At 41.0% G+C, this 13,662-nt stretch overlaps 1 protein-coding gene across 1 annotated transcript in view; it reads left to right on the top strand.

The window, feature by feature from the left end:
- LOC117747334 (SHC-transforming protein 4-like) overlaps positions 1-4,541 on the top strand; it is an 11,596-nt gene extending 7,055 nt beyond the window's left edge. Inside the window, exons 8-14 of the mRNA XM_034556553.1 lie at positions 138-189; positions 448-574; positions 1,674-1,866; positions 2,703-2,775; positions 3,261-3,357; positions 3,438-3,585; positions 3,675-4,541. Of these exons, the coding sequence (XP_034412444.1) occupies positions 138-189; positions 448-574; positions 1,674-1,866; positions 2,703-2,775; positions 3,261-3,357; positions 3,438-3,585; positions 3,675-3,803 (819 nt within the window). The 3' untranslated portion in view covers positions 3,804-4,541. The remainder of the gene's footprint in view (positions 1-137; positions 190-447; positions 575-1,673; positions 1,867-2,702; positions 2,776-3,260; positions 3,358-3,437; positions 3,586-3,674) is intronic.
- Positions 4,542-13,662: the final 9,121 nt, after the last annotated feature.

Here is a 13,662-nt window from a genome sequence, read left to right as displayed (position 1 = left end):
AAGTGGAATTTTGGGGTAATAAATGGCACATTACTCAATTTAACACGCTTGCTACTTCAGTTGCCATCTGTGGCCACAGTGTTCAACAAGGCTTTCATAGTTTTCTTGTTATAATCTTTCTCCCTAATTGTTTGCAGGACATGGCTGATTACATCGCTTATGTTGCCAAGGACCTCGTCAATCAGAGAGGTAGAGCAGTTTAATTTCACATTATGATGAGCTCTGTATTACGACCTTTATTGTGTAAACAGACAACCTTTAAACTGTCATTATTATGGATAAAGACATGTCTCTCTCTTGATCTCTCCCCCTCTCTCCCTTCCTCTTCCCCTTTCTCTCTCTCTCTCCCCCATCCCTCCCTCTCTCTCTCTTTCTCTCTCTCTCTCTCCCTCCCCCATCCCTCTCTCTCCCACTCCCTCTCCTCCCCCCCCTCTCTCTCCCTGACAGCATGTCACATCCTGGAGTGTCCGAGGGGTCGTGCCGGTGAGGTCATCAACAGCATCGGTCAGGCCTTCGAGACTCGTTTCCGACAACTTCTCAACCACACGCCATCGCTGCTCTCCAGCAATCCCAGGTTGTCCTTGTTGGTGTGTTTATTGTGTATTTCAGTGCAATTTAGCCAATCATTATTTTCTCTGTCTTTTTCAATATAGTTATTTTAGAGTTTGATCCAGAGGGCCCTTATTCTTGGGCCCTCTTTTTATGACATTTTTGATAATCGAGTAGGATTTTACTCTCATTTGAGATATTTTCTTTCAAGCCAAACATTTGCTCGTACCTGCTACTCCAATGTTGACATTTTATATTTTTCTTTGTTTGATTAATCAATCAATCTGAGAAAATATTGGCAGATTAATCAGTAATGAAAAAATCCATATGATTTGAGTGTGTGCGTGTGTGTGTGCATGATAGTAACAGAAGTGAAGTCTCAGGCACGTCACTGTGATGTCATGTGACTCTGCGTGTGTGTGTGTGTGTGTGTGTGTGTGTGTGTGTGTGTGTGTGTGTGTGTGTGTGTGTGTGTGTGTGTGTGTGTGTGTGTGTGTGTGTGTGTGTGTGTGTGTGTGTGTGTGTGTGTGTGTGTGTGTGTGTGTGTGTGTGTGTGTGTGTGTGTGTGTGTGTTGTGCATGATAGTAACAGAAGTGAAGTCTCAGGCAGGTCACCGTGATGTGACGTCATGTGACTCTCTGCAGGTCGGCAGTGAGGGTGTGTGTGTGTTGTGCATGATAGTAACAGAAGTGAAGTCTCAGGCAGGTCACCGTGATGTGACGTCATGTGACTCTCTGCAGGTCGGCAGTGAGGGTGTGTGTGTGTTGTGCATGATAGTAACAGAAGTGAAGTCTCAGGCAGGTCACCGTGATGTGACGTCATGTGACTCTCTGCAGGTCGGCAGTGAGGGTGTGTGTGTGTTGTGCATGATAGTAACAGAAGTGAAGTCTCAGGCAGGTCACCGTGATGTGACGTCATGTGACTCTCTGCAGGTCGGCAGTGAGGGTGTGTGTGTGTTGTGCATGATAGTAACAGAAGTGAAGTCTCAGGCAGGTCACCGTGATGTGACGTCATGTGACTCTCTGCAGGTCGGCAGTGAGGGTGTGTGTGTGTTGTGCATGATAGTAACAGAAGTGAAGTCTCAGGCAGGTCACCGTGATGTGACGTCATGTGACTCTCTGCAGGTCGGCAGTGAGGGTGTGTCACAAATGGAGCGCAGAGGAGACGATAACGGACCAGAAGGCCACGCGGGACGGTAAAGCCCGCGAGCACCGGGACTACTACAACGTGATCCCCGGAAAGACGCCCCCTGCTGGTGGAATAGAGAACCTGCGGATCACCAGCGAGGAGAGCAAACCGGATCCTGACATGTTGGGGGTGACATTAACATGAACATTTAGTCAGCTGCAGGGAGACTAGAACAACAACAAGTCCAACTTTGTTCTAAAGCTTTCAACCACATCTCCTGGTCCTCCTCAGTATATTAAGTCATTCTGTTGTCATGGAGATGGTTTAGTAATTCTCTCATGATTAAAGGATTTAACATGATAATGATATCATATAAGCATAGACTATATACTTTATTATCCATGCATAATAATCATATCATGTATTAACATTATATCATATAAGCATAGACTATATATGATATTATACTTACAGAATGACTTATTAACTCCATCCACTGAGGAAGGCCATTAAATATGGTCGAAAGCTTCAGAAACAAGTAAGATGATTTTGTGGTCAAATATGAGCTAACGCCATTTGGTTGATGCCAATCATTCTTGTTCTTGTTCTGCTTGTGACATGAAGTGATTGCATGTGTGCATACACAGTTTATTGTATTATAGCCCACTCTTAATTTCCTCCGCAGCAGTGGAGTTGTAAATGTTACAGTGGTTTTTATACGCGTCACTGTACATTTCAGTAATAGACTGCTTACTTTGAAGAAAGCTTTCTTTTATGACACCCAAAAGATCATTTTATACGTGAAAAGAGATGAATTATGTCATTTCATCTGCAGAAGCAGTTGGGCTTGTTCAAGGACACCTCAGTTATTGGTAATAACTTCCCAGAGTTATTGTGCTCGTCTGGGGAATTAAGTCTGCCACTTTCCGGTCACGAGCACATGTCTCGAACCTTTATGTCATCACTGCTTCTGCGTGCACACATGCACACGCACCGATCTCGTCTGTATGACTCATCTGTTGCAGGTTTGTTCGTCTCAGCCTCTTTCGCTGTATGAGAATTGCTCCATCACAGAAGAAGCTCCAGCTCCACCTGCAGGTAAAATACTAAACTGCAATGTGTTTGTATGTAACCACTACTTTGTGTTTCTATGTGGACGAGAAAGTGCAGTTAAAACCAAAAGTAGGGTTCATTGTATTTCAAGTAAACATTGTTTAACATTAAACCAGATCAAATCAATCTGTGCTGCGTAATTTGAATGAAAACCTGATAAGTAAGTCAACCTTAATGCAGCATCTTTGCTGATGCTGCAGTGACTTAAACATGCAGAATGGTTATGAAACTCAACAGGGTTGAATCTGCCATTTTCTCTATTAAAATATCTGAGTTTTGCAAACTGGAGCTGATCTGAAAGTAGTTTCCAAGTACGATTAGACTTTAAGAAAGGTTTAGAACTAACCCTATTAACACCAAGTGTATAGATTTGGTACAACAGCATAGGTAATACATATTATATATATGATATTATCTGATTGGAGCAACCCATCCTTATGGATATTCTTCCTCTATTGTTTCTTCATCAGACCCAGTCGTATCTGAGATCAGTGCTGAACAGTGCGTTCCTTTCTCGGAGACACGGATCCAGGACCTGATCCAGGAGGAAGTCTGGTTCCACGGCAGGTAGGTAATCAACATCCCTGTCCTTCACTAATTACCTCCTGATGTATACCTTTCTCAGTTGTGTCTGTCCTCCATCCCAGATTAGGAAGGGAGCAGGCGGAGTCGCTTCTCACCTGTAGCGGGGATTTTCTGGTCAGAGAGAGCAGCTCCGCCTCTGGTCAGTTTGTACTCAGCGGGATGGAGGGAGCCACCGTGCGCCACCTCCTGCTGGTGGACCCACATGGGCAGGTGAGATTTCAAACACACAAAGCATGCGGAGAGCCACATGGCAGCGGGCTTTAATGTTTTAACCGTGTCTGTGTTTGTTGTGTAACCAGGTGCGAACCCGCGATCAGGTGTTCCTGAGTGTTGGTCACCTGGTGCGATTCCACATGGAGAACCAGATGCCCATCGTCTCTGGAAGCAGTGAGCTGTGTCTGAGACAGCCAATCCTACAAAGACACTAACACACACACGCACGCACACGCACACACATTCAGAGCATGCATACAGCCTGCTGCAGTGGTTCTCAACGGTTTTAGAGCTGAGGCACAAGCAAGAAGACACACTTTAAGCCTTTGAGCACTTTTAGCTACATTATCATTTTAAACCAAACCGGATCCTGTCAACATGTGATACATTACTGAGTGCACGTACTGTATATGTGCAGTGATTAGTTTCTTAACATTTGAGTAAGCTCTCACTCTTGTGCACACGGTGCCTCACCCCGTGTTGACAACAGCTGCTGACCTGCAGAACATCCCGTCTCTCTCCGGCTGAATTAGCCTTGTGTTTACTCAAAGTCTAAGCACAATCACTGGTGTCGGGAGGAAATTACCAGAATGTTTGGCAGGCTTTCAGAATAATTTTTTTGACCCGCTAAATTGGTCTTTTGTTCATTCGTTTTGATTTGTTATTGCTTCGTGTCCCCATTTCCCATGCTTGACTTTTGAGTTCCACTTATTTGTTCCATTCTGTATAAATAATTTAAATGCTCTTCGTAAACAGATTCTACAGAAACGGATTTGCAGTTTAATTTTTTAGATAAGATGGCAAAAATGCAAATAGTATTGTTTTTTGTTACCAATAATGTAATCAAATACATAGTCAGTTCTTCTACAGAATGGATCACTGCATCTTTCTTGTTAATCCTCTAACCACAAAAACACAGCTTTATGTCTTTGTGTCTTCTTACCCCCTTTGGACTGTATATATATATATATATATATATATATATATATATATATATATATATATATATATATATATATTATATATATATAACTTGCTTGAAAACACCTTTTTATATATTATTGACATAATTACAACATGAAGCTATATATTATTAAATTGAGGAAATACAACACTAGTTTAGCTGGTAAGAAACCCCAAAACACAACTATCGGTACTTAACAGGGTAACGTTTAACAAGTTAAGCTGTTTTAGAGAAAACATTGAACAGTTTAACTTTAATGTCATCGTTTTCTTTCTCTGTAAAGACCTCATAAATATGAACCTTTCAGACATCGCATATAGTTATTTAATATCTGGATTTCATTTCTGCCGATGAAATAAAAGCAAAAACATTGATGAAGTTATATATTTCATACTGCAGCCAACATATATTTTAAGGGTTACACATGGCCGGTCAATACATTAACATTAGTCTGAGGACATTTCCCACTTTCAGTTATGTGCTGTGCGGCTCCTTCATCTTACAGAACCATTTCAGGCTCGAGGGAAGTTGTACATATATCGTTTTTTTTAGGATTATTTCATTTTTTAATTGTGATTAAGTTGTATTTACCCGTGATACATACAGGTGTAATTTGCTGTCTTATTTTGGCGGAGTCTATTTCCTGTAGATTCCAACAGTGTTCATCGCGACGTGATGCACAAAGAAGAGGAAGAGTTGATTGAATTTAATATATATTTTTTTTTTTATATTCGCGTGGGACTCTACTTTTGTAGACACGTGCACACCAAATGTCACTTCAATAAAAGTACCTAGCTACTATTATTAGAAAAAGTTCTTCAAGTGTTAACATTAACGTCAATGTTTTGTATGATGAGTAACACGTATCTGTCATGTGAACAGTTAAACAACTGAATGTAGGCAGAATATGGTTGGAAATACTAAAGCAAAGTAGCAGACAGCAGCTTAACTCACTTAGGATAACTTAGGTACTTACACCACTGATCATTTCTTGCTGGCAGGGTGACATGGTTTACAAAATAAAGTAAAGAAGAAGAAAACCTGCTGAAAAAAAGAGAAGACATGATTGACATGAAGGCTATTCAAGTGTCCCTGAGGTAATGAAATCAGTTATAACACTTGTTTTGGTCTGTTTTCTAATATGTATATGTATTTTGGGATTTAATAAAAGAGCAAATGATATTGAGCTAGCTATGAAATGAGAGGGAGCTGGAGTAAAAGCACAGTAAAGACAATTCTGTAACATTAACACCTTTTGTTTGTTTGTGTGTTTGCTCATGACATAAATCACAGATATCTGACAATAATGTCGTCCAATCTAAGTCAAAATATGCAAACTTTTTAGTAGATAGGAATTTACTTTTCATGTAGAAATGACAGAAACAGAAAATCAACACCAGCGTTAAATCCCATCCTCGAACAACCACACACACACACACACACCACATGTTTGTATTTTATATTCCAGGATGTTATTTGAAATGCTCTAATCTAATTGTGAGTTTTAAATATATTTGCCTCATAACTTTCACATGCTCATGGTTACAAACTGAAACGACATGTTTTTAAAAAAATATTCCTTCATAAAGATCTTACGATGACTTCAGCTACTTCACTGGAGCCCCCCCACCCGGAAAAATAATCAAGTACTCTTTTTTTTTTTACCTGCCTGGATTAATTAAACCACAAGATGGCGCTCTCAGCCTTTACAAATGAAGCTCATTCCCTTCAGCGTGTACCAAAATATGTTTTATTGATTGGTCAAATATTCTCTGGCTAGATAAAAAGAAAAAGAAATCTACAAAACATTTGCATTTCTCCGTTGATCTTATAAAATATTCGTGAATGAAATATATGATCCGATTATGCACATATGCTCAAACCACTGATTTTAAACTACAGCGTCATCCTGCATTTTTTTTTCTTTATTCCGGTGTTTTTTATGACGAGATGTGTGAGACGTGAAAATGACACGCTCGTAAAGTGAAGTAGTAAACGGCCTATAATAGTCGCTGCAACACTTCTCACAGCTTTTCAAGCCTGTCACTTTTCGGTGAAGTGAAAGATGACTGTGTGCTAAAAGTATGCAGCTGACTGTTTTCTGGGCTGTGGCCCTCATCGTCCTCTCGAGAGGTTCGGAGGGTCTCGCCCACATTAATCACCCTCAGTTCGGCTGAGATCAGGGAACCACCGGCAGCTGATGGGGAAACAAGCCGCTCTGCTACAGGCCGATACGAACACTGATAGGTCCCTATTTGTTTTACCTGCAATTTTAGTTATTCTTATTTTTATTTTTTTGTAGCTTTTAGAATGTTATAATTACGTTATGTAAAGTGTCTGAGTATCACGAAAAGCGCTATATAAATTAAATGCATTATTATTATTATAGGGTATCGAAAGGAAAACATCACTTCAAGTGCTTTTTTACGGTTCAGATAACTCTTGTCAAATGTAATCACAGATCTCGCATAACTTCCCACAATCCCGAGCTTTCGGGGGCGTCAAAAAAGAGGGCTTATCTCGTTTTGTTAAATAAAAAATAAATAAAAAAAGAGCAGGAAATGAATTCACTTGAAAAGCTATCGCTGCCCTTTTCTACACACTTTATGCACTAGTTAAATATGATCGATTATATCTGCATCTTATCTGATTCAGTCGGTATATAAACAGACATTGAAAGTGTCTCTCGGAAAAGCAACAATCTGACATAACTATGATATATTAACATGAAAGCTATCCTCAGTGTGAAATTTGGTGATTTTTGTTCAACCAAGTTAAGTGATTTTCCTGCTTCGATTACGTCTCTCTGGACTTTTTTCTGAGTCACACGAACCTCGCCCAAAACAACTCACCGAGAGCAGCGATGACCCGGCGTGTGATGCCATTCTTGCAGATGTGTGAGGCCTGATGATGACCACATGTTGTCAAAACTGTGAGATCACCGTTTGACCTCTGACCCCTTATTCATGTCAAAACAGCAGCTGGCAACCTGTGTGGCGTTATCTTATAAGGAGTTTTGGGAGGAACATAAACTGGGCCACTTTTCGAGGGATTTTTCATGAAAAGCAACACAAGAGAAACTATACTGATTATCATTATCATTTATTTTTGATTTCAATGTGATTTCCTGAATATATGAAGTAGATATTAGCATAGTTTCTTCTGTTTCTGCCACCTTTTGTGAAATGCAATAAATTCAGATGAGCTCAGAGAGATCGTCATTATTCTAGTCAACACAGGCCTTAAACATTTAGGCTATAAAATCACAACATAAAAGTCATTTTTACCTTTGAGATTTATTCAAACCTCCATTTTGAAATGGTCTAATTTGTTTATTTGGGGGGTATTTATCAAACGGATTAAACAATTATTTGTCACTGTGGATAACAATTTTACTTTACATTTTTCTTTAAATTTACTATGTACTATAGTAACTGTAACTTAATACAATATTTAAAATACTATTATATATAATGCATTAAAAAATAACAATTCGAGCCGAAATGATTCGTAAATAATTGATGAGTTGACAGAAAAGGAAAAGTATAAATATTTGCTAGAATAAAAAAAGAAAAATTATATTATCGTAGGCTGAATATATTTGGGTTTTGAACTTGTGGTCAGACAAACAAAAGCAATTTGAATAAGTGGACTTGATAATCGTTAGTTGCCCTCACAATATCATATATAATAACAATATCTGTAACTTTTTAAATGATTTAAACAAGGACTAAATCATCAGTAGCCTCTACTATGTGACCACTCTGTTCACCTGTAATGTTATATATATATATAACTTACTGATATAATAAAAACATTACTAATAAAGTCATCAGCAATGGTAATAAATGTAAACATTATTACACATGAGTTATCTCTGACAGAAGAAATGAAGAGTCTGCAGCTGAAACTACAGTCGGTAGTTATCTTAATATGCAACCACAAGTTGTGTGTGCATGTGTTCGTCCATGTGTTCACATTCCTTGAACCGAGGCAGTGACATGACATGACTCTGAAACAGGAAATGATAAACATTCAGTGTAATCTTCAGGTTCTGTGTCTTTGGTTCAGATCCCGAGCATTAAAAAGCCGGAACTCTTTGAATTCCTTTATAGAATAAACTTGAGTGCTGATGATCCCGAGGGCATTAACTTTACACACAAACACACACGTCGTGCCTATGACAAAGCATTCCCAGGCCCTGAAGCGCCTTAATGGAACAATTAAAGTCCTAAAAAAGCGCCCAGAGTACGCGAGCATGAAATTGTTCCTTGTTTCAATGTTATCAGAGTCACACAGAGTTCAGATCTGGGAGGAAACCAGACAAGACTTGGCCACTGACTGGGGCCGCGTTGCAGCAGTTACCGGCACGCCAACGTCCACACGTATGTTACTCCGCAGACGAGGGAGTCATGTGAGGTGCGCAAACAAGTGCACACAAATAAAGAGACCGGACAGTTTTTGGGTTCTCTGGTTCCGTTTCCTGTTTCCACAAGTCAGGATCCAGGTGAGGGCAAGCTGTGCCGAGGAGTGAGCCCGAATGTTAAATGAGTATACAGTAAGTTGCTGTTGGCCGCAGACGAGATGAGTGTGTGTGTGTGTGTGTGTGTGTGTGTGTGTGTGTGTGTGTGTAACCCCCACAGCGATCGCCTCACTCCTCAGCAGCGCTCTCGTTGAACTTTTACCTCCCTCGACACTCAGGCCTCAGCCCTCTACCCTGGCTTAGCATGACGGCTCATCCCTGAAGCTCCGATGGGTGTGTGCACTGCTGGCAGGCCTTTCTGAGCAAACACACACACACACACGCACACAAGGCACACACGCACACACACGTGCACAACACACTGTGTCCTCAAGCACAACATGCCCTGAAGTTTCTTTACCTCTTCCAAATCTTCATCTTTCCACTCTCTCTTTATCACTACCCCTTTGGAAACTAGGTCAATGTCAGTTCATGCCATTAGCTTCTGCTCCATGTGTATGACTGTGTGCAAGGGTGTGTGTGTGTGTGTGTGTGTGTGTGTGTGTTCTAGGAGCAATGCTTATCGGCCACTTGGCTTGAAAACATAAGGTAGGTCATTACATTTTAGGGTGACGGGCTTGGTTTAAGTTCAGGTTTAGGTAAGGTTTGGTTAAGTCTCCAGAAAATGAATGTAAGTCGATGTAATGTCCCCAAAAGTCATGAAAACACGACTGTGTGTGTGTGTGACATGGTGATGATGAGGGGGTGGGGGATTCCAGGATTCTTGCACGAGGCAGTAGGCAGCTGTGGGAGCCTCGAATCAGGACTTTTCTGTTGGCCAACAACAGAAGGCAACGTAGATCTCTTTTCGCTCTCCATTCCTGCGCCGTTCCCTCATGCTTTGGCCGGCAGCGCACACTTCTCCCTTGGATTTGGAGCAGAGGCTGGGATCAAAACTTTGATTCTAGGGATGATTCAGTGAATCTTTGCCTTTTTGCTGAGACTTTTTGATTGTGTTTTTTTCCGAGAGAACCCGGGGCATCTTTAGCAGCTCAGAAAAACACACTTAATATTGTTGTTATCACGTTGATACCTGCATTACTTTTCTTAATTTCATGAGATTTTGCTTGTAAAGATGATTTTTTTGGGGTCTCAGAGACCCAGGCTGTGATGAACGGATATGATTTGTTTCCTATCTTTGAATGGCGTTAACATTACTTTGACTCCTTACATTAGCATCACTTGTTTGGGCAACACTTCATATTTTTTAGACTTTTTGTCAAACAGATGGAATATATACCTGTTCACCCATATTACATATACAACTAGAAAGCATATATAGATGATTATGCTGAAGTTAGCATTTAGCTCAACCTCACAGAGCCGCTAGCGTTGCTGTAGAGTCTTAGTCTTGTTTTTACTCGTACGGTAGTCGGGCCCAAACAATGATGAAGCCTTTGTCTTCTGAACCCAACGGTTAAATTCTCTTTTCCATCACTGCCTTCTTTTCATCTGCAGTATCTCTGTTGAAAACCCCTTTGTCTGTATACCTCCTCACCTCCTCTTCTGCTCTCCCTTTTCTTTTTTACAAGAAAGTATTTATGCCTTAGCATAAAGTCATCCCATTAATACTGGAGTAGTGTGTGTATATTAGTGTATTCCTCGATGTGTCTATTTGCATAGAGTGTGTTTATGGGTCTCTACATCTGTGCTAAGTGTCTCTTACAGATGGTGAGGGCGAACTCCTGGCGGGAAAACTCAACAGGGAATGTTTTCCATCCCTAAGATGGTCAGATTCGTGTGGGGGAACACTGACTCTGCATAAATCACATGTGGAGGGGAGATAAGTGGGCGGCTAGACCAGCCTGGATGGATGGCTCAGGCCAAAAATACTATCCACGGTGCTCCGCAGGGGACAGACCCTGAATACATCTGTATGTGTTCTAACACAGCGTGTGGACAGAATCCCACAAACACCTTATCATATGTTACAATTCAATATCATAAACTACAACCTCCAAAAATCACCTTAAAGTAACAGCGTTGTGTATGAATATATATTTTGTAACTGCAAACTGTAGTTTTTATTGCAGAGCAAGTGTATTTCGACAAGGAATTACCTCACGAGTAGTCTTCCTTAAAGGCAGTAGTTCCGCATTTTCTTTTTTTTGCTGAGAGTTAGATGAGAAGATGGATACCAATCTCATATTTTACCATTAAGTATGAAGCTACAGCCAAGACATATTTATCTTAGGTTAACTTAAGTTAACTAAGTTAACTAGTGATTGTTAGAGGTTTTGGAGGGTGGATTTTGTCACTTTGGACAGAGGCTAGCTGTTTCCCCCTAGTTCCTGTCTTTAAGATAAAAAGCTAAGCTTTAAGCCAAGATAAAATAAGATAAGCAGCTGCTGTCTGTAGCTTTATATTTAACAGACAGACATGAGAGTGATATTGATATTCTTATCTAATTCAAGAACACAGATAAGCATATTTCTAAAATTGTCAACCTATTCTTTTAAAGTCCCTTCTAGTTGTGCATTGGGTTCGTATGAAGCTCCCTACACACACACACACACACACACACACACACACACACACACACACACACACACACACAAAGGAACGTGCACACACTCCTGGGTGTTTATACGAGCAGAGTGTTTATTGCTGAGATTGAATATCTGGGATTTGAAGGGGCTTTCTCGCTACTTTTGTCGATCCATGGGGGGTGTGCTAATGCAATGTCCTGTTTTCTCAATCAGGGATGACGCCAGAGGCAGAGCACGGACGAAAAACATCCAGGGTGAGTACACCAGCTATTAAACTCTGCTCCCAGGACACTTAGAGATGACTCATACTGTCATACCCTGTTCCCCCTCATCTCCTTCTCCTCCTCCTCTTCCTCATAACCATTGCTTAAAAGAGGTATCCTCCTCACCATGAAAGGCACCAATTACAACTTTTTATCACCCGAAAAATTCTATTCTCTTCGTCTGGTAAAACAATTTTTTCAGGGAAATGAGTCCAAGCACCGCCTATACACACAAGGAAAGTGATCCATTTGGAGGCAAAAGGGGATTCCTCAGAGTTATTTTGTGGTGATTTTGTACTCCAGCAGTGCACTGTATGCGAGAGTGTGCGTGTAGGTGTGTGTGTGTGTGCGCACGCGTGTACATGTGTGCATCAGAGTTAGGGAAGGAGACCATATGTGATAATCGACGGCCAAGCCCAGACTGTTGATAGAATTCTATCATTACATTATTCTCATGACAAAAAATTCAACTCCAGCAATGGGGTTATACTTATAACCCCATGCACACACGCACGCACACACACACACCCACACACACACGTACACGTACAGAGAGAGTGAGAATGTGTGTGTGTGAGAGAGAGAGAGAGAGGAGGAGACTTATTTCTACTGCAGCTCATTTTCTTGAAATATTTCACATGAATATTGGCAGCAGTTGTGCTGCAGAAGACAAAAGGAAATGAACCGTAGCCGCCGCAGCCAAAGACAACACACAGTGTGAGAAAGTCTCGCTGCAGTTACCGCTCGCAGCACAGTGAGATACAAGCTCAATCTAAGCTATTAAAAACTGCCCTGGGATATATGAAACACATGAAACACAGAAAAGGAGTTGGTGAAGCAATATTTGTGACGTAGCCGGAGAAAAATGCGCTTCTGTCGTGCTGAACATTAAAGTGCACGAGTTGTGTTATTATTAGATGACAATAAGTTAGTTACCTAGTGTTTGGTATTGAAATATTCACAGAAACAACCAGACGACGTTCTTAAAAAAAATGTTTATCCAACCTCTTTATGGTCTTGCTATTTCAGGCTTTTTAGTTCAGCCATTTCAGGCCAGTGGAGTAAACATTCCCCAAAATGAAACCCACGCTCAGTTGCTAACATTAAGGGGATTAACCGAAGAAAGGATGGGGTGAGACACAGAAGGTGGGCGGGGTGGAGAAGGAGAGGGTGGGGTGGGGGAGGTGGCGTCTTACTGTAAATGACACCTCCTCTGTGTTGAGGAAGAGCAGAGGGCAACCCTGCTCTGCTGGGCATCAGTTTTCTCCCTTACGAGGTCTTGTTGATGACAAACAATCCTGCAGTACGCTCAGCTCTGAGGTCACCCTAACAGTATGGGTTGTGTGTGTGTGTGTGTGTGTGTGTGTGTGTGTGTGTGTGTTTGAGTATATGCTTGTCTTTCGTGACGGTGTCTCTGCATTGTCATCCATATCCACAAGCAAATGAGCTTCAATTAAACATACTGAGGAGGTAATACCTTGTTCATATACAGTATACTATATAAATGGCATGCTATCAACATACGTATTTTATAATATTTAATTTTAAATACACATTGGCGTTAATTCAACTCCATTGCTGTTTCCGAGGCTTACTTTTGTGTTTACATGATAAGGTGTTTGTGTTATTTTCTCCACAGACAACTTACAGCAAGAATGCGAATATGCATATTTCCCTAAATGTGAAACTGTCCCTTTAAGTACACAGCACTTGGGTGAATGTACTGAGTTTCTTTCCACAGCTGGCTGAAGGAACATCTGCAATGGAAGCACGTCAATGGACGACGTCGCAGGTGTCAAAGCCGGTGAGCGTTCTCTGACCCCCACCAACATGAGA

Source organism: Cyclopterus lumpus, chromosome 3 (assembly GCF_009769545.1).
Source record: "Cyclopterus lumpus isolate fCycLum1 chromosome 3, fCycLum1.pri, whole genome shotgun sequence".
Lineage (NCBI taxonomy): Eukaryota > Metazoa > Chordata > Actinopteri > Perciformes > Cyclopteridae > Cyclopterus > Cyclopterus lumpus.
The sequence above is the reverse complement of the archived record's forward strand: the minus strand, read 5'-3'. Positions and strand labels throughout refer to the sequence as shown.